We start from the raw sequence: 20,757 nt of genomic DNA, 5'->3' as shown, positions 1-20,757 counted from the left end.
TTGATACCGACTGCCCTTTAACCTTGACGCGCTAGGCATCGAGGGCTTGTTCATTGTCTCCGGCACCAACGCCAGTTGCCTTGACAGTGCTGCCGACTGAACGCAATGTGATGCTCCATCAATATGTTGACTCCGGCACCACACCTCCCGCTCTCGACGTCGACTCTGCCGACAGCACTGGTGTATGCATCGAGACAAATTTCACCACATTGCCAAATACTGATGCCGACATTTGATGTCGACAAGGAGGAAGAAGAAAGACAGGGATGCCGGCTTGGATTCTGCAACCATGTGCACATTACTATCGATTCTGGACTCCTCTTCAAGTACCCCGTCTACATCGACATTTAAGGGGTCTCTCCCCTCAAGTACTGAGGGATCTCGTTTATGTTCATCGGCTCCTCCGGCCTAGCCTCAGACTACTGCTTGGTCAGCTGCTTGCCTAGAAAGTCCTTCAGCCTGGCATTCTTGTGGTTTTTTTCATACACTTGCAGCGGGCACTGCCCTTGCTCTGGCATCCATTGGATCCTGTTCTCCTGGTGCACCATATGATTATCAAGGAGAAAAACCATGGAAATGTTGTGCACCAAGATCGTACAATCCAACTGCTTCCTCTCTGTCAGTTGCCAACCCAGCAGTGGAGGTGCTCCAAACAAGTCTGTTACATATGTATCTGAGTCAACACGGACCTTACCACCAACAGGAATGTCTCAGGCAACGCAGACAGCTCTTCCGCCGCTTTTCTTCAGGGAGAAAAGTACCCAGACACAGTCTCCACCAATAACACCTACTACAGAAACCCAAACATGCATTCCATCTTCTCCTATGGGGTCTCCATCAGACCACCATGGATCCTCTGATTTTTGAATCAGATCCTGAAGATGCAGATAGTTTAGTGGATCCTCCCACTGATGTGCCACCCTCCACCTATGTTTCTCCAAATGAGGAGATGAAAGCTTACCACAAGCATGTAATGGCCATGGCAGAGGCACACTAGGCTTGGATTTGAAGTCTGAGCTTTCTACACTAGATGACCCAGTATACAATTTCATGGTTAGATTGCAAACCACTCAACCCGTGGCTCTTCCTCTTCTGCCTGTAATCTCCAGGGCAGCGAAGTGTGCTTGGGAGGTCGTACTTACATTCACTCCTACCGCTAAGAGACTGGAAAGTCTGTATTGTATACAAGAGAAGGATAACATTTACCTTTATAAACATCTGGCACCGATCTCCCTGGTAATCGACTGCACCACCTCATCAAAAACTGGGAGACAACACACAACCCCATCTGATAAGGAAGGAAGGAAGTTACACCTATTGGGAGAAAAATTTACTCCACTTCATACTTGTCCATTAAAATAGCAAATGACCCAGCCTGTACAGCGAAGTACAATCATGGCCTATGGGAATCTCTTCAGGGAGATTTAGATAATTTGTCACCTGAAGAATACAAGAAGTTCCAGAGAACATTAGAAAAATCAGCTGAACTTACGAGGCAGCAGTTAATCACAGCATAACATCTCGCTGAGTCAGAGTCTTGCTCCTTGACTGCAGCTGTCACACTGCGAAGACATACATGGCTGTGATCTATGATCTTTCAAAGCCACATGAAGGAGAAGATTGAAGGCTTGGCCTTTGATGGAAAAGGCCTTTTCAGTGAAACAACTGACTCCACAATGGAGCAACTTAAAAAAATCAAAATTTACTGCAAAGGCTTTTACTTCTATATCAACAACTACTACGTGTCAAAGTGGCGACCTTTCACTATCAAACAGAGGTCTGGTTACAGCAAACAAGATTGCCAGGACTATAGGAAACAATACAACCCGTATCACAAGTGTCCTTACCAGGGGAAAAGCAAGAACATTCAGTCCCAATGTACCAAACGGGCAGAAACTCAGAAGCACCTTTGAGGTACAGGACCGCCCACCGACACGGAACTCTTCCTTAATCCCGTCATCAGGGGTGTTAACATCTTGGCAAGCAAGCGCCATCAACAACCTCACAATTCCATCACTTCCACCAGTACACCAGTCCATCAAGCTGGCATGCCATGCCCCTGCATGGCACCGCATAACATCAGACTGCTGGGTCCTGAAGATCATATCTTTGGGATACATGGGATGGCAGAATCCCCCCCCCCCATTATGGATCTACACCATTTGAACAAGCTGATTCACATCATAAAATTTTGCATGATAACGTTGCAGGAGATCCTACCCCTTCTTTATCAAGAGAATTGGCTTGCAACTCTGGATTTGAAAGACGCCTACTTTCATATCGGCATAAGGGAGCAACACAGGAAGTACCTACGTTCTACTGTAGTTGAACAAGTGTACCAATACAATGTCTTACCCTTTCTGACCTTCCACTGCCCCAAGGGTGTTTACCAAATGTATGGTCATAGTGATCTCTCATCTGAGAATGCAGGTATTGTAACCTGTACTTAAACGATTGGCTCCTGACTTCCAGGGACTGAAGAGTGTTATTTTCTCAGATACAATATGTTATGAGTCTCATTCAAGACATGGGGATCAAAGTCAATTGGAAAAAGTCCCACCTAGAACTAGTACGTGTCATCAACTACATTGGGGCTGTATTGAACACGGAAACCAAGAGAGCATACTTACCCAGAGAAAGATACGAGTGCATCAGGGACCTGATTCAGATATTCCAGCAGCATTAATCACAATTGGCGACTCCTGGGCCTTATGGCATCCTGCAACACAATAATACGTCATGCACGGCTGAAAATGAGAAAGCTACAACTATAGTTTCTGTCGGTTTTCTATCCAAACTGAGATAGTCAGCGCATGTGTCTGGAAATACAATCACAAATACTACGTTCACTGTCCTGGTGGTCAAACGACCAGAATCTCCTAATGGGAGTTCCTTTCCAGACTGCATCTCCATCAATCTGGCTGACAACAGATGTATATCTACAGGGTTGGGGTGCCCACTGTGAGAACCATCAAATTCAGGGCAAGTAGACCCCACAGCGGGCCCAGTTACACATCAAGTTCCTGGAGTTGCTGGCTGTCTTACAAGCAATGAAGGCCTTCCTACCACTGCTACAAGGCAAAATTGTCTAAGTACAGTTGGACAATACCACACCCCAAGCTTACATCAATCGTTGGGGGAACAGTGTCAAGGACCCTGTGTGCCCTCAGCTTAGAACTGTGGCACTGGGGCATCAGACATCAGGCGTTACCAATCGCCATCCACATAAAGGGCCTGGACAGTGTCCTAGTGGACGACCTAATTTGCATGTTTGCACAGCAGCATGAATGGGAGCTCAAGACGGAATACATTGCCTCTCTTTTTGACCTATGGGTGAGCCAAACCATAGACCTGCTCACAACTCCAGAGAACACAAAGTGCATTCACTTTTACTTGAGGGTGGGACATGACCCTCTGTCTCTAGGGGACGCTTTCCAGGTGGACTGGACTCAACAGACACCATAAATGTTTTCTCCACGTCCCTTGATAAGTCGAGTGCACATCTCCTAGCTGCTCCTATGCTTTGCATCCTGGTGACTTCATGGTGGCCAAGGCAACCTTGGCTTCCACAGCTACTCAGACTGTCAGGGAGCTATTACCATCGTCTGCCTTAAGAGTTAGATCTCCTGTCCCAGGATGGACAAGTCTTGGACCAGACGTGCTCACACTACATCTGTCAATTCATGGTGAATTGACTTCTAAAATCATCTTGCTTAACCAAAGAAAGCCCTCCACTCAACGTTACTATTCTGGGAAATGGCTGCATTTTAAGACCTGTGCCCGGGTGCATGGTTTCCTACTGAAGTAAGCTGCTATTAAAGACATACTCCTCTATTTGACTGCATTGAAGACACAGGGCTTGGCTAACGTGTCCCTAAAAGTCCACTTGGCTGCACTTACTTTCAACAATCAGGATGTGATGGCAAAACACTCTTTTTTTCACCCGGATAGTGATGCCTTCCTGAAAGGACTTATGAATGTATACCCACCTGTCCATATTCCAGTAGAACCATGGAACATTTCTTTGGTGCTCTCCGCATTAACTCAGAGTCGATTTGAACCGATGGCTACTTCTACCACCAAGCTTGTAATGCTGAAAACAGCTTTCTTACTTGCTTTTACCACTGCAAAGCATGTGAGTGAACTTCAGCTTTAAGGATAGACTAGCCAACCCCACACAGAGCATCTGTGTGCTCTTTGGGGCCAGCGGTTACTTCTCCCCCCAGCCTTCTGCCCCAGTCTCCGCTTCCTAACCACGGCTGGCCCGTGCCAGGCTCAGCCGCCTCTCCTCCCCACTGCCACTTCTGCCCCCCTTATTTCACTTCTTCTGGGCCTTGCACCCGTGGCTGGGCTGGGCCTGCCGCCACCTCTGGCCTCCGCAGCTGGCTGCCGCCGCCACGGCAACTAATCCTTCTGGGTGCGCCTCAGCTAATCAGGTGCCTCCACCACCCAACCAGTCAGCTGGGCACTGGGACGCACATTCCAAGGCACACCCAGGAGAATTAATAATATAGATTCCCCTTACACCAGGATTTATCCTGATAAGGTTCTGATGCGTTTGGACCCGGACCTTTTGCCCAAAGTAGGGTCCAGTTTCCACCTCAATAGAATTTGACATTGTGCTTCCTACATTTTCAGGGAAACATCTACACCTTTGGAATGTACAATACACTCTCTGGATGTACGCAGGGCAGTGGTGCTTCTAATTTTTCTCATCTCTGTGCGAAATGAGTTTTGATCTGGGCAGCAGTATCAAGGCAGCATGTGCACACGTGCATTCAGAATGGGGCCTTTCTGATTCGACTTGAGTGGGATCTAAAACTAACTGAGCGGACATCAAAAAAATTGTGAGCACACATCTTAGAGGGAACAGTGATGCTGGGCACTGTAGTACTACCTAGCATGTACCAAAGACTTTAGGTCCACCGAGCGCCTCTTTGTGGCTTACAGAGTTCCTGCCAAAGAAGCCTGCATATCCAGACAAAGGATGTCCAGCTGGCTGGTCGAGCTCATCTTGCTGATCTACAAGTTGCAGAACATAAAACCACCAGAAGCAATCAAGGCCCACTCTACTCGTGCCTACACTTCATCAGCTGAACACCTATCGGGGGTAACTTTTGTGGACATCTGTAAAGCAGCTACATGGTCCATGGAGTTACTTTTCATGAAGCATTACGCCATAGATGTGTGTTCTGCTGCCGAGGCAAGCTTTGGGAAAAGTGTTTTGAAGCAGGTGTTACAATGATTACTACTGCACCTTCCTCCATGGAGAGCTAGCTAAACACCTATTCTTTTGGATCTTGATGGATCTCGATCCAGATAAACAGGTTGCTCACCTGTAACTTATGATCTGGTAGAAATCCATCAACATCCATGGATGTTGATGGATGTTGATCCAAGACCCTCCTGGACCACCCCTCTGCAGTAGTGCTCTGCTATTTATTTATTTATTTGATTTCTATACCGCCCTTCCAAAAATGGCTCTGAGCGGTTTACACAGAGAAATAATAAATAAATAAGATGGATCCCTGTCCCCAAAGGGCTCACAGTCTTAAAAAAAAAAATAATAATAATAATAATATGTGTGTGTGTATATATATATATATATATATATATATATATATATATATATATATATAACAATTGTTATGTGTGTACCAGTGTGCATGACATTCTCTTTTGATGCTGATGAACTCACCTGCTTATCCAGATGATCGGCCTTCATGGTGGTCATCCAAGAACTGAGGAACATGGTGTCCAGCCTGCCTTTAAATAGCACACTGGAAGAGGTGCTTGGACGCCTTGACGAGGTGTGGCATTGCTACCGTGTGGTTCCTGCACAGGCTCAGAACCCATATTTATGGATGTTGATGGATCTCTACCAGATCATGTTACAGGTGAGCAACCTGTTTTTATCATTGAGGCAGTGGATGTCTTACAGAAGAAGTACATATCAAAAATGTGCATGTATCTGTTTCTACCTATATCCTGTGTGAGCTGACTACATGTACTTCCCCTCTCCTCACTCTACATGCATGCATGTAGAAATGTATGTCAGGAAACCAGAGACGATTATGTCTTTCATGATTTTTTAAAAAAAATAACAATGCAATAAAAACAAATTACAAGACATATTTAAAGCTGGAACTCTACTGAGCTAGAACAAGTTAAAAATTTCCATTTCTGCAAAGCTTCATCTACCCTTTGAAGCTCTGGACCAAAATAAATATTTGCAGTATCGTTCATAAATTGTGCTGAAACTGATACTTAAATATTTGTCTTATTAGCTGGTTTAAGTAGGTGCTGATTGAAGAGATTTATCTCCTCTATTACAGTGTTAATACATCTCTGATCTTTCTCTATTAATCTTATAAGCAGAAAGCTGACCATATTTTCTATTAATCTTATAAGCAGAAAGCTGACCATATTGAATTGAAAAAGAAAGTTGAATGAATTCAGCAGTTGCTATGGAATTCTTCCATGTTGTGGTGGGGGAAAAAAAAAAGTGGCCCTCATTATCTGTAGTCCTGGCACCTGCAGTCCCACGTATTCACGGTCAAGCAATGGAGACCTGACCTAGTTATACGCGGTTGAAAAAATATTCAAAATTTGCCTATGCGCTGCTTCTGGATGGCTGGAAATGATTTCTGAGGTAATTTCAGGCCACCATTTTGCTGAACTGAGCCATTTTGTGGTTCTTCGGTTTTAAAAAAAGTTTTCCCATGATTTTTCACAGAAAATAGTCAGAAATGGGGGTTTGAGGGGGTATTGCTGGACAGCTGGAAACCTGCAGAGTCATGGTATGGTGCTTTATTTATCTCATTTCTGTATCCTCCCCACTTTTTAAGGCTTTTTTTTTTAACCTCCAGGAACTCCCAATCCCCATAGGGTTTATGTTTCGTTATCCGCAGTTGTAGGTGAGAATGGAGCCCCTGCAGATAATGAGGGCCATTTGTTTGTTATGGTGTAGAAATTGTGCATATTAAACTTTTAATGTGTACATACTGCTACAGTGTTAAAGTATGTCTGGCCAGGTTAGAACGCTGACATAATACTAGTGAACTGCGGTTTGGAGATTGGGAAGATATTGTGGACTTGCATGCTGCCTCCCCCTTTCCTTGCAGTAATGATGTTGTGTAATGTCACAGATTTGTGCTCATTTCCAACTAGTCTTTGATAGGGATGGGCCTGGACCGGTCTGGAGGCCATTGAAAAGGCCTCCGGACCGGACTTGTCCGGACCTGGGTGGTTCGGTCCGGGGGTGGGGGGTTGCTTTAAGAGCGGCGGGAGGGTTTACTTACCCCTCCCACCGCTTTTCCGCTCTGGCGCCGTAATGTAATGAGTAATTGGGGCGGCAGGATACCTCCCTGCCGCCCCTTCCCCGATCTTGCTCTACAAAAACTTCCAGTAATCCTTTGTGCGTGTGCACAATGCTACCCCCCACCCCAGTGCCGGACTGCAGTGTGGCGGTTCCGTGCACACCCCTAGTCTTTGATGCCCAGCTCAAGATGGGGAGGGTTGAATGCCTGTCACTAGCAAAAGCCCCACGTTGCCTATGTGGGTGCATGGAAAGCAAGCTATAAGTGAACAGAATATCACATCATGTCAAGGCATCAGCCTTAGGTTCTAAGTTCCCAGCTTTGAAGCTTAAGACAAAATGAAATAGCCTTAACTCTAGTCTTAAACGGACAAGTATTTTGGCTATCTAATCAATAGTTGAAAAGTCAGTTTATAAGTTAAGGTGGGTAAGGGTTTGTGTTCTCCATTGCCTGACAGGATACGACTTGGTCTAATAAGCTTCAGTTACAGGAAGTTAGATTTCAGTTGAATGTAAGAAGTTTCTCTTAACAGAACAATTTTACAGTAAATGATTACCTAGGGATTGGGATGCATGGGCTCTGCCTTACTAGAGGTCTTCAAACAGAGACTAGACAGCCATCTGTTGAGAGTGTTCTAGCTGTGCATTTCTTGCAATGAGTAGGGAATTTGACTAGAAGCTTTACAAAATCCCTTCCGACTCCTTTGGTTCTATGATCTTTTTAAAGTGGTCTGCCAAAAATCCTTTTTTCCTAGTGTTTGTTAGTCCTACACATTTTTTACCCATCTGGGGATTAGAAATGGCAAAAATCCCATTTGCAAGCCTTATTCCTAACATATTTTTTATGAACCTTACCTGGAAAGAGAGATGGCCGTACCCTTTCATTTATGTTCCCGAGAGTCTTAACACTAATTCACTAACAGTGGGTAATATCTGGAGTTGATTGATGTTGGTGAAAGGGGAAACGTAAATTCATTAGCTGATGATAAGTTAACATTTCAACTTTAAAGGTTAAAAAGTACATGTAACTGATGACTCTAGAGTGAATACAAGTTAGAATTATCTCCTGGTACTCTTCTGTCATTTATAAACCTCTTGTGTTCAACTCCTATGCTTGACTTTAGTAGAGTCTCTTGAGTAAATTAGTCTTGCATTGTCAGAAGTTCTCATTTTAGGCTTATATTAAATGCACTTTCTCCACAATAAAAATCTGAAATAATTAGTAATGTTTAGTATGTGGTAAAGGTTTGTGATTAATATTTTTCCAGTGTTATACCTCACTGGAAATGTAGCTTTTCGCAGGACTGCACAAAGTGCTTCTGGTTTTGTGCACAGAATTACAATCAAACAAATTAGTTTTCAGGGGTGGGAAATTCTGTTTATATACTTTGAAAAATGCAACTCCTCCCTGGAAGCTAATGGATATGACTGTAGTTCTGTGTACAGAAACTGGAAGCACATGGTATTGTAGTGAGATAAGCTAACTTCCAGCAGGATATCTAAAGTAAGAGCATTAGTGAGCTTGTCTTGTCAACAAGACATGCTACATAAAAGTATTAAAAGAGGAAGCCACTGATCCATTTAGTTTATGATTTTGTAATGTGCTGACAGTTGTAAAATTGTATGAATCTTGTACAATAGAGCAAATGTACAAGATGCTGAAGTTGGGGTTGCCAGAACAAGAATAGCACAGTGCACTTGTTACCCTCTGTGATCCCTGATTATCCTCCAGATAGACTTTAAGGACTACTTGGAAGCAGTGGTTGCTCTAATCTTTTTCATCTTTGTGCGGAATGAGTTGTGTTCTGGGTGGCAGTATCAAGGCAGTGTGGGCGCACCTGCATTCAGAATGGGGCCTTCCTGATTCAACCTGAGTGGGATCTAAATTGAACTGAGTGGACATCCAAAAACTTGTCAGCACGTGCACATGTGCCCGCCTTAGAGGGAACAGTGCTTGGAAGTCGTTGCTTATGGGTAGAAACTGAGCTGGCAGAGAGGGTTGATTTAACAAAAAATTGCTTAAACCAAGCTATAATGTGCATACTCTTACTGAATATACAGTGTGTGAGATCCATTCTATCCTGACCTCTCTCTGAATAAGTGAGTGCATACTTATTCATAGGGGAGCTCTAACATCGGTGGTGGGGAGAGGCCAGGAAGGGACTATGCAAAACAGGATGGGTTGATTCATTGACTGTATGTTTAAAGCTAGCACTGTCTCTTCTCCCATTTGTCCTTTGACATGTGGGAGAAGAAAGGAGTGTTCAAAGGGTATCTTGCTAAATTTTAGATTTCCTCTAGAATGACTTGCTACTTAAATGCAAAAAAAAAAATCTAAAGTAAAAATACCTTAAACATTTTTGCTCAGATATTTTAAATTTGAATACTCCTTTGGTATAAATAAACATTTAGGCCACATATATTTTGGCCATTAAAAATGATAACAAAAGATTATGTGCGATGAGCAATTTTCACTACAGTAGCTATTTTACTAAGTATTCTGACCATAAAAAAATGATCATACTGTTTTTCACATAGAAATATTTTAAGATAACTAGCTATGTGAAGTAGAGAGATGCAAGCAGTTCATTTCAATGGAAATTCTAGTATAGTTTTTAATGTTTTGTAAAAAAATCATGGACATTTGTAATGGATTTGATACTATAATATATACTGAAATTTGATGGGGTGATATAGTAGATGTTTTGGCATCTCTTTGTACTTGGTTGTCTATCAATCAAATTGTTTAAAGAAACAAAAGAAAAATCTTACCTTCATCACAATTGCCAAAATATCTGTGTTAATTTCTGTGATCACTAGTACAATCAATATATTCAGAAAAGGTCATCTTAACAATTATGCATTGGTAAAACTTGTGATAATAGCAACCTTGTTTGTAGTTATTTCTTACCTTTTTTCATTTGAACATTCTACTTTAGTTTGTGAAATTATAATGTACATAGATCAATAGTCTGGAGTTCTTTTGGCTGGATTGATTTCTTTCTCTTGAGATTTGCATTCCAGTACTTATCAAAATACACTTTGTCCCTATGAAATTGGTGCTGTTGAATGACATTTCCATATGAAATGAAGTGGATACCAAATACTCAGATTAATTTGGACTCTAAGATAGCCTGTACATTTTCAATTAATTTGTAACACATTTATTGTGCAGAAGCATGGGAAAATGCTGATCTTTTAAGAATGACATGACTACTATGTTGCTTTAGGCCTGATTACCAAAGCTACCTGTTGAGTACAATAATTACAGGGTGTTTTCTTTGTAGAAGTAGTTTCTGCTACTTAAAATTTAATAAGGAATAGCTTATTCTTGAAGACAATATAAAGCTTTTATATATATTTTAAAAAATGAAAATCCTGCTTTGGTATAACTTTCCTACAGTTACACTTTAAAATAAGTGGTGGTGGTGGAATTGTTAGTGGTTAGAGTGCTGGACTAGGACCGGGGAGACCCGAGTTCAAATCCCCATTCAGCCATGAAACTAGCTGGGTGACTCTGGGCCAGTCACTTCTCTCTCAGCCTAACCTGCTTCACAGGGTTGTTGTGAAAGAGAAACTCAAGTATGTAGTACACCACTCTGGGCTCCTTGGAGGAAGAGCGGGATATAAATGTAATAATAATAATAATTGCTGAAAAGTGTTAAAAGCAGAGTTTCCTTTTTAAACTTAGAATGTTATTTGATAAAATCTTACATAAGTATGAAACTTTCAGTGCTATTTGAAATACATGTAATCACTGCTACTGGAAAGTTGTTTTAATTTCTCTTTAGACAAAGGAATACTGCTGTCTTATTTATATATATTTAAGTTAAACTTCCCTATTCTATTCCACAAATTGTGCATCATTATTTGCTGTAGTGGCTCTATTGTTTATTACCTTTATACGTGTGTGTGTGTATAGATACATGAGACGAAGCTGAGATCGCTAAATGGCAAAACAATCCCCCATTCTCATTTTTCTAGCAAATGGGTAATCATTTGTTCGTTAAATTCTTAATTTAAGTTTTCAAGTAGCTGCATAAATTGAAATAGTATGATTTATATAAAAGCCTTTTGTCTGAGAACAGTTACAAAAGGAAACTAAATTAGTATATTTGCTGGTATGTGAGCAAAAGTATTTATTCTGTGCAAAATGTTTAGCTGTGGTATTAAGTATTGGGTGAGATTTTTGTCTTTGACCCTAAATAATATCTGTATCTAATTTTGTGTGCTGTGTGAGGTCACAATAAATTATCCATAGTATGGAAGATTTTTTTCCATGTTGGATACCTTGATTTTTTAACAAGAGCATCCTACATAAGCAATAGTTTTATACACATTTTAGTCTTAATTCAAATATTTTACTAAATGTGTGACAGATGTGACTTACTCAAAGAAGTCTTTGTTAATGTGCAGTTAAGTAGGCAAAGACACATGAGGGCAAAAGGGATGTGTAGTGGTTAGAGTGCTGGACTAGGACAAGGGAGACCCGGGTTCAAATCCCCATTCAGCCATGATACTAGCTGGGTGACTCTGGGCCAGTCACTTCTCTCTCAGCCTAACCTACTTCACAGGGTTGTTGTGAGGAGAAACCTAAGTATGTAGTACACTGCTCTGAGCTCCTTGGAGGAAGAGTGGGATATACATGTCGTCATCATCATCATCATCTTTTTCTTCTTCATGCAGTCTGATAGGGATTTCTGTTTTAGATGGACATGAACTTACTGATCTCTGAGTCTTGAAATATTCAATCTCATTTGTGTGCAATAAATACTTCAAAATTGAATTGTCAAAATCCATAATTATTTCCATCAGTGGAGCCCTCATTGCTTCTGGGGGCTTAAAGTGTGCTTATCTCTAGGTGCCAATCAGTCCCTTATCATAGGCATCACAACTGCTTAGCAGTGCCAAACTTTGTTCAAACATCTGTAATTTGTTTGGTAAGCTGATAAAGCTATTGGCAGTGAGTTAGAGATGAGGGAATAGCTGTTATATGATTCAGCTTCCAAATTGTGAGCAGTTCTTCATTAAAAACATTCTGTCTTATAATTGGAAGGTACAGTCTTCTAATACAGAAAGTATTGGGGGAGTCTTTAATATCTGTTAATTTTATGTTGCTGAAGATTAAATGAGTGACCAATTAGGCAAATTTGTATAAACAGAAATACCTCAGTAAGTAAATAGCATATTAAAAGCCTATGGTGTTGGACTAAAGTTGTGAGTTCTTATCTAAATGATATAGATTGGGACTTGTAAGACAGCATTTCCAAGCATTTTTATCTAAAAGTTTATACTTTGTTCATCACAGAGTTTATGGTAACTTTTGTCATGTCTGCTATGAAATACAGGACCTTGGCCATTGGTATGGTTTGCCTTCAGTCTCCATGACAGCTGGGATGAGGCTACATGTAACATTTTCACAGGGTGTGGATTACGATATTTGATAACCACTGTTACCTGCAATGCATAGATATTTGTGTTTTGTTTCTTTGTACCACTGTGTAGTCTGTTGCAAGTTTTTCAGCAGTTTCAATTTTAACTGGGGAAATGCTAGATCTCTTTCTGGAAGGAGAAATAAAAGCAAATTCCACTGATGATATATTCACCTGTTGCAGAAGCCCATTGGCTAGCAAGCATGACAACTCTGGAGCCAAATAATACACTCTTCCTCCTAAAACCAACAGCAAAATTGCTCTGGGGATTCAATTTTTTTTAAAGCTGCAATGTTAATTGATTTGGTTAAGCTGGTTAATTGGTATAAATTGTGTGGATTGATTAAAAAGGGGCCCATATCATGCTGAAAGATATTACTGAGCCTTTCAAAAGCATGATGTGAGTGAGGGAGATTTACCAGCCCTTTCTCAAGCTTGCGAGAGAAGATTGGGAGAATCTCTCTCACTTGTGCTGAGCCCAGTTCACTCCTTGTAAATGGTGTGTCTGAGCAGAAGCTTGTGATGTCTTGAGTCAGCATTGATATAATTGATGATGAATGGTACATCATTAGAAAATGCTGCAAGGCATCCATGTTTTATGTAGGCATTTCAGTATTTTTTAGGATTAGTTTATGCTCTGCCAAATATCTTCCTAATTTGTCTATTGCTTTGATTGTTTAATACTGGTGCAGTGTTGTTCATCTGTTAAATCTGGATTTTGGAAGTCGATAATGTGCCATTATTTGGGCGCAGGATTGGGAAGAAATTTACGTATGCAATAAGCAAATCTAGTTCTATTTATCTGTAACTATGAGGAAATTGATAACAGAATTAAATAATGGGATTTATAGGTTGAAGGTTTTGGCTTCCACAGATGGTCATTGAATTAAGGTTCATGCAGTGTCCTCCAAACTGAGACCAAAAGAGTCCTCAACCTGTAAATCCAAGAGTTCTCCCTGGTGCTGTCCAACATTTCTGCTCCTAAGGGTTGCAGGGAATGTTGCCAAATCAGATCAAGTATGCTGATTAATGCTGAAGTGTTACACAACAAGTGGTTCCATTTTTATTTTTTATTTTGGTGATGATAGCAGATTCGTGGTTTCTAAAACAAGTTTGCATATCTGTGGTGTTTTCCCAACACATTGCATCTGACATCCTGGATGTTTGCATTCTGTGAGGTAAATCACATTACTAATAGTTACAGGGTTGTTTTATTTTTACATTTTATATCCCACCGTTCCTCCAAGGAGCCCAGAGCATTGTACTACATATTTAGGTTTCTCCTCACAATAACTCTGTGAAGTAGGTTAGGCTGAGAGAGCAGTGACTGGGCCAGAGTCACCCAGCTAGTTTCATGGCCGAATGGGGATTTGAACTTGGGTCTTCCCGGTCCTAGTCCAGCACTCTAGCCATTACACCACACTGTTTGATGTAATAGATTTTTTTGGTAACTCTACTTCAGAATGTTTTTCTTAAAACAAGAAAAAGCATAGTATAAGTCTGCTTGGTCTCTTTCTCCACCCCCCCTCCCACATCGATGCCCTGCAGTTTCAGGATAATTTTCTCACTACTTAAACATATTTCACTGAACAAATACTCTCCCTCACTCCAACACTAGTGCTAATGGTCAGGGTCTAGAGGCCACCTACTACTACAACGACAGCGGCGGATATTTATATACCGCTCTTCAACCAAAGTTCACAAAGCGGTTTACATAGACATAATACATAAATAAATAAGATGGCTCCTTGTCCTCATTGGGCTCACAATCTAAAAAGAAACATAAGATAGACACTAGCAACAGCCACTGGAGTAATGCTGTTCTGGGGCTGGATAGGGCCAGTTGCGCTCACCATGCTAAATAAAGATAATTATCACTTTTAAAAGTGCCACTTTGCCCAGGGCACATGCTAAATAAAATGTTGTGAACTGCCCAGATACGTAAGTTTTGGGCGGTATAAAAATGTTTTAATAAATAAAATAAATAAATATAAGGTACAATATATAGGTCCATATACACACTGGAGTTTTTCAGCCTGTCTCTTCTGTCAACAGCTGCTTCTCACCCTGCACTCTAAAATATTGTCCAAGAAGTTTGGGTACCCTGTGGAGCAGCTATGAGGTGAAAGGAAAGGCAAAGAAGGGTAGTGGTGACTTATGTTCATATCTGAAATTCTATGCAGGCTTATGTTTAAACTTAGTGAGAATTGAGCTTAGTGCCCTCAACTTATGGGACTGCTTTTTTTTGTTATCTTGGTCAAGACAGGGAGCTAGCACTGCTCCTGCAAGACATACTCTTTTTGGGATGGCTTCAAACAGCCACCACCCAGGATCCTGTTCAAGCACATAGGGCTCCTCTCTCTGTCTATGATGGAATGCAATAGGCTTTTCTGCCATATGTGCAATCGGGTGTATGTATGCAATACAACTACCATTTTATGTCTGTAGGCAATGCTGCATCTGAGGAGGAAACTCAAAAAAGCAGGATTCCCAATTATGTGCAGAGCTGTATACGCGCATATGTTTATACAAACATAATGTACATTTGTGTTAGAACATGTATACAGCCAGGATGGAGCCTGCCACTGTGTACATACAGGTGAAACTCGGAAAATTAGAATATCGTGCAAAAGTCCATTAATTTCAGTAATGCAAATTAAAAGGTGAAACTGATATATGAGACAGACGCATTACATGCAAAGCGAGATAAGTCAAGCCTTAATTTGTTATAATTGTGATGATCATGGCGTACAGCTCATGAAAACCCCAAATCCACAATCTCAGAAAATTAGAATATTACATGGAACCAAGAAGACAAGGATTGAAGAATAGAACAATATCGGACCTCTGAAAAGTATAAGCATGCATATGTATTCAGTACTTGGTTTGGGCCCCTTTTGCAGCAATTACTGCCTCAATGCGGCGTGGCATGGATGCTATCAGCCTGTGGCACTGATGAGGTGTTATGGAAGACCAGGATGCTTCATTAGTGGCCTTCAGCAATTCTGCATTGTTTGGTCTCATGTCTCTCATCCTTCTCTTGGCAATGCCCCATAGATTCTCTATGGGGTCAGGTCAGGCGAGTTTGCTGGCCAATCAAGCACAGTATACTGTATAGTTTTCAGAGGTCCGATATTGTTCTATTCTTCAATCCTTGTCTTCTTGGTTCCATGTAATATTCTAATTTTCTGAGATTGTGGATTTGGGGTTTTCATGAGCTGTACGCCATGATCATCACAATTATAACAAATTAAGGCTTGACTTATCTCGCTTTGCATGTAATGCGTCTGTCTCATATATCAGTTTCACCTTTTAATTTGCATTACTGAAATTAATGGACTTTTGCACGATATTCTAATTTTCCGAGTTTCACCTGTATGTGCTGTTTATGTGGAGAAGGACCCTGCTTGTTTGAAAAGAGTGTAGGCAGTTGAGTTTTTAATATTTGATTTGAATTAGAATAGCATAGTTGCTTTAAGAACAAGACTAGCACCACTCGTTTTAACAAGATGGACATAACAAAATAGGAAAACATTACAGTAAAACAAACTTCTCTTGTTTTTTACAGTTGCTGTGATTGGCTCATAAATGTTTGCCGGAGAAAGAAAGAACTCAAAGCACGAACAGTTTGGCTTGGGTGTCCTGAAAAATGTGAAGAAAAGTATCCAAGAAATGCTATAAAAAATCAAAAATATAATATCTTTACATTTATACCTGGGGTAAGGCTACTAATGATTCCTTGAAGGTGGGCTTTGTTTATGTCCTTTATAAACTGATTGTCTTATGATATGTTTCTTCTGATGTACTGATAGTACAATTATTGAATTTTAAAATCACATTTGAGGCATTCACAACAGTTTTCCACGAATATATTTCCCTTTGTAGTTAAAATGGTTAGCTGGTTAAAATGGTTAGCTGGAAACTAATTGGGAACAAGATTGGTCAATGTTGTGAAGAATGCAGTCAAACAATTGATATTTCCCCCCAGTTTTCTGCAGAATAGCAAATTATATTCATGAATCATGTAGGTATAATAACTTCCAAATAAGCATTCTTGTTAAAAAGAATTATTATATTTTGGACAAAACACAAAATGGCAAAAATTGTAAATATTGTAAAAAAAAAAAAGGCACGATCCAGCCAATGTTAAACATTTTTAGTTCTGTTCACCTTGGCGAGAGAATTAAGAATCTCCTTGAGGCTGCAATAATAAACACATTTAACTAGAAAGTTAGCCTCATTGAGCAAATGGGGGATACTTCAGAGTAAATATGTAAAAGATTGTACTACATATTTCACGGTGAAGCCAAATGTCTTAATTTTGGCTGGATCGTACACAAATACTTCAGGGTGTATATGTATCTGAATGAATATTTTGTATTTTGAACTACTACTACTACTACTACTACAGATATTTATATATCACTTTTCAACAAAAGTGCTCAAAACAGTTTACATAGAAACATAAACTATAAATAAGATGGTTCCCTGTCTCAAGGACTCGCAGTCTAAAAGGAAATATAGGATAGATACCGGCAACAACCACTGGAAGGGTGCTGTTCTGGGATTGGACTGGGATGTTATTCTTCCACTGCTAAATACTGTATAAGATAATCACTGGTTTAAAAGGTGCCTCTTCCTTTACTCAGTTAGCAGAGGTTGGACAATATAACCTTGATTTCAAGTAGTTGACCTTACTGTAGACATCATGTTATACAAGCTTTATGATGAAAGCAAGTGCAATAATACAAACCCCCATAAAAATACCCAGTTGATCGATTTTTTGAATTATGAATTTCTTTGTGGAATTATGAAAGAGGGCAGGGTGGAGCATCAGGGACGATTAGAAGAAAAAGCTTTATAACTTTTTGTATTCAAAGGTGGGACTAATTAATGGTGGATGCTATTCCTAAATGATGCTTTGAATGTGTTTTTGGTACTGAGGAATTGGTTCTTGCTTACAAAATGTAGCTTATGAAGCAGCCCTAAAGAATTCAGATTAATTTGTTTCTCCTCTGTATTTCTTATTTGGGAGATTTTTCATGAGAGTTAATACTGTCTCTTTCACGTTTTTAAAATTCTGAATTACCAGGGAGGCACTGAGTAGTGAATTAATGAGAGGGGAATAAATATTTGTGTGTTCTCATTTGTGCGAACTAGTAAAACATTTCCCATTCTTCTCCCCCCCCCGCTTCAAATCATTGTGTAGAAATGTTTTTCACAGAGCATTGACTTTAAATGCAGAATAAATTGCATTTATTCTTGGAAAGTTCATTCTGTAGTATTGTTAGTGGTACAGATTACAAGAGAACCCATAAACCCATAGTTGTTCTTGAGTGGGAAACATTTATATGGTGTTGGCTATTATGTGTTTTCTTGATGTATAGCAAAACCATATATTAACTAAATCTACTTGAAAATTATGTTCAGCCTCTTCAGATTTTGTTTTGGCTTATTATGGTTTTCAATACACAGAATTCTTTTCAATCTGACAATAATAATTTGTTGTAATACATTTTGTGCGAATCACAAAGGGGCACAGTTTGGCATTTTTTTGTTCCTTGACTAATTTCAGTAAATTCTGACTTTAGCATTCTTTCTTTGGATAGTCAGCCTTATTTAATGTTTGACTGAAAAGTAACTCTTGAGGGAGAGGTGTTTCAATGTGTATGAAGTAAACAGGCTATTATATACTGTTCCTTTTATTTCAGTAACAAATTATTTTGTTAGTTTCTGTGGACAAGAATGCTGCGTCTTTCAAATTTTAATTTCAGTAAGAATGTAGATTTTTGTAATTGTTATGCATTGGCTCACCCCCTCCCAACTCCCCAATATTATTCAACTAGCTGATGCGTGCCTGGATATGTTTTGCAGGGCTCCCCCCCACCCTTATTAAAAAGACAAATAAGTCGATCCATGTGTAGATAGTGCTTTTGGGAGCATTAATGTCAACTGTTCTCATGCAGACAAATATTTTCATCATGATTGCATGAAACAAACATTTTCTCTGTTTACTCTGGGAAAAGCTCTTCTCTAAAGGTCATTAAGTGTATATTTAGTCATTGATTACTGTGGTTAAATGCACAATGCGCATTTCAGAGGCCTAGGCAAAATCATGATGCCTGCAAAGATCAGTTGTGATTTGTGAACACCTGTTGGCATAGCATAGTCCAGATGCATTGTTAGTCTTGGAAGATTTTTTTCTAAAACTTTTCCTTAGGAAACAGACATTTGAAAGCGTTTTGTAATTGCACAGTTGGAATCCTATTCTGGCTTTAGTATGAATACAAATTACTGAGCTATTAATTGATGCTAACTGGGATTTTAAATTAATTAGTGGTGAGGAAGGAAATATTGTTACCCTGCTGAGATTAATTTATATGAGAATTTAAACACTCAAGAAGAAAATAATCATGTTTCTTTGTAAATATAAACACAGTATTACTTCAGCATAGCTCTTACCATTTTTGTATATATACTTGTAAGTCAGTAATAAATACTAAACCAATTTACAACTCCTTGTATTGAAAATTTCATAATAAGTTGGTTTGTCTGGAGCTTACATTTGATTGTACTCGCCCACTTGCAGACTTTGGGCTAACACTCTTTAGTTTCATAATAGAAATGGAAATGTATTTAAAATCCATTACAATGTTAACTTCCCCCCTTTTAGAAAGCAGCTAGGGATAATGGTGGAGTGACACACTATATTATAGTGATTTATTTTGTAGTACTGTAACAGCAGAGGAACTATTTTTTGTAAAGTTTTGATTATGTGCATCCTGGGAAGCATGCAGACCTCTAATAGAATGGTGTTTGGTCAACATAAGCCCGTTTCATTCACATAGGGATCTTCCATCAACTGAACACTACCTCTAAAATTCTTGATGCTTCACATATAAGAAAGAATAATGGGAACTGGTTGGGTCTGAAAGATGAATACTGGCCCATCTAGACCAATACAATTTACTGCAGTGGCTTTTTGAAGTATCAGTCAAGGATCCTTCCTTAGTCTGCTGAGTCAATTTTAAGCAGAGATGCATGGGACCATGTGTCTGTGATCTGCCTCTCAGCTTTGGACTCTTCCCCAAAGGAAGATGCACCTTTTTGTCCTGTGTAATCATTCTTTTCATTGTAATAGTTAGTGGCTGACATCCAGACTAACACAGCACTAGCACTACAGAGGAGTGATTTTTGCCGATCTGCCTTTTACTCTGAAGGTCACTGTGCTTCCTGAAAATATGTCCCCGAGGGTCCTGTGACTTCTGGGGACATGATTTCCCTCCACACCAGAGGGAAGTGGAGTTTTGTGAAAATTGCTCCTCCCCCATAGCACCTGCTCTGCATTCATCTGGATGTCAGTCAGTATTAGTTTCTTTTTGTTTGTCACATTTGAGAGTTGGTGTAGCATAAAATATGATCAGGAGTCCCTGATTCAAGTCTCACTTCAGCCAAGAACTTGATAGATGGTCTTAGCCAAGCACTTTGGCCCCTTTTTGTAGTGTGAAAATTCTTTTTTTGTTTTGTTTAAATTTTTATTGATTTTAACAATATCTTAACATTCACATCACATTAAACAAATATTGACTTCCTGCTCATACCCCCTCGTGAATCACCAACTATAGAATTAACCCTCGCTATAAAAATAATTCAAAACATTTATCTTAAACCTTACAAACTTGATTTTGATCTACCCAACCTGCTAATATTACTAAATTTCAAACCCTGTTGTAAAATCAATATTAGGAAAATAGTTCTTTAAGTATAATAAGAATGGTTTCCAATCTTCTTTAAAGCATTCCAAATTTTGGTCTCTTATCAGTACTGTAAGTTTTGCCATCTCCGCATATTCCAAAATTTTTATCAGCCAATCTTCTTTTGAGTGCAGTTCATTACTCTTCCATTTCTGTGCATATATTATTCTGGCTGCCGTGGTAGCGTACATAAAGAATGTTAAGTTGGTTGTAGAAAACACTCCTTGCGTTATTCCCAGCAGGAAGGATTCTG

At 39.8% G+C, this 20,757-nt stretch overlaps 1 protein-coding gene across 4 annotated transcripts in view; it reads left to right on the top strand.

Annotated features, from left to right (window-relative positions):
* The window catches only part of ATP9B (ATPase phospholipid transporting 9B (putative)), a 282,460-nt gene that overhangs the window by 18,247 nt on the left and 243,456 nt on the right, over positions 1 to 20,757 (top strand). For all 4 annotated transcript variants that reach the window (XR_008306909.1, XM_053249182.1, XM_053249183.1 and 1 more), the window contains exon 3: positions 16,319 to 16,469. Coding sequence is in view for 3 of the 4 variants with exons in the window: in XM_053249182.1 (XP_053105157.1) it covers positions 16,319 to 16,469 (151 nt within the window). In the remaining variant the exon portion in view is untranslated. The remainder of the gene's footprint in view (positions 1 to 16,318; positions 16,470 to 20,757) is intronic.

Source organism: Hemicordylus capensis, chromosome 4, assembly GCF_027244095.1.
Source record: "Hemicordylus capensis ecotype Gifberg chromosome 4, rHemCap1.1.pri, whole genome shotgun sequence".
In the NCBI taxonomy this organism is placed as follows: Eukaryota; Metazoa; Chordata; class Lepidosauria; order Squamata; family Cordylidae; genus Hemicordylus; species Hemicordylus capensis.
This window is presented reverse-complemented; position numbering and strand designations above follow the sequence as displayed.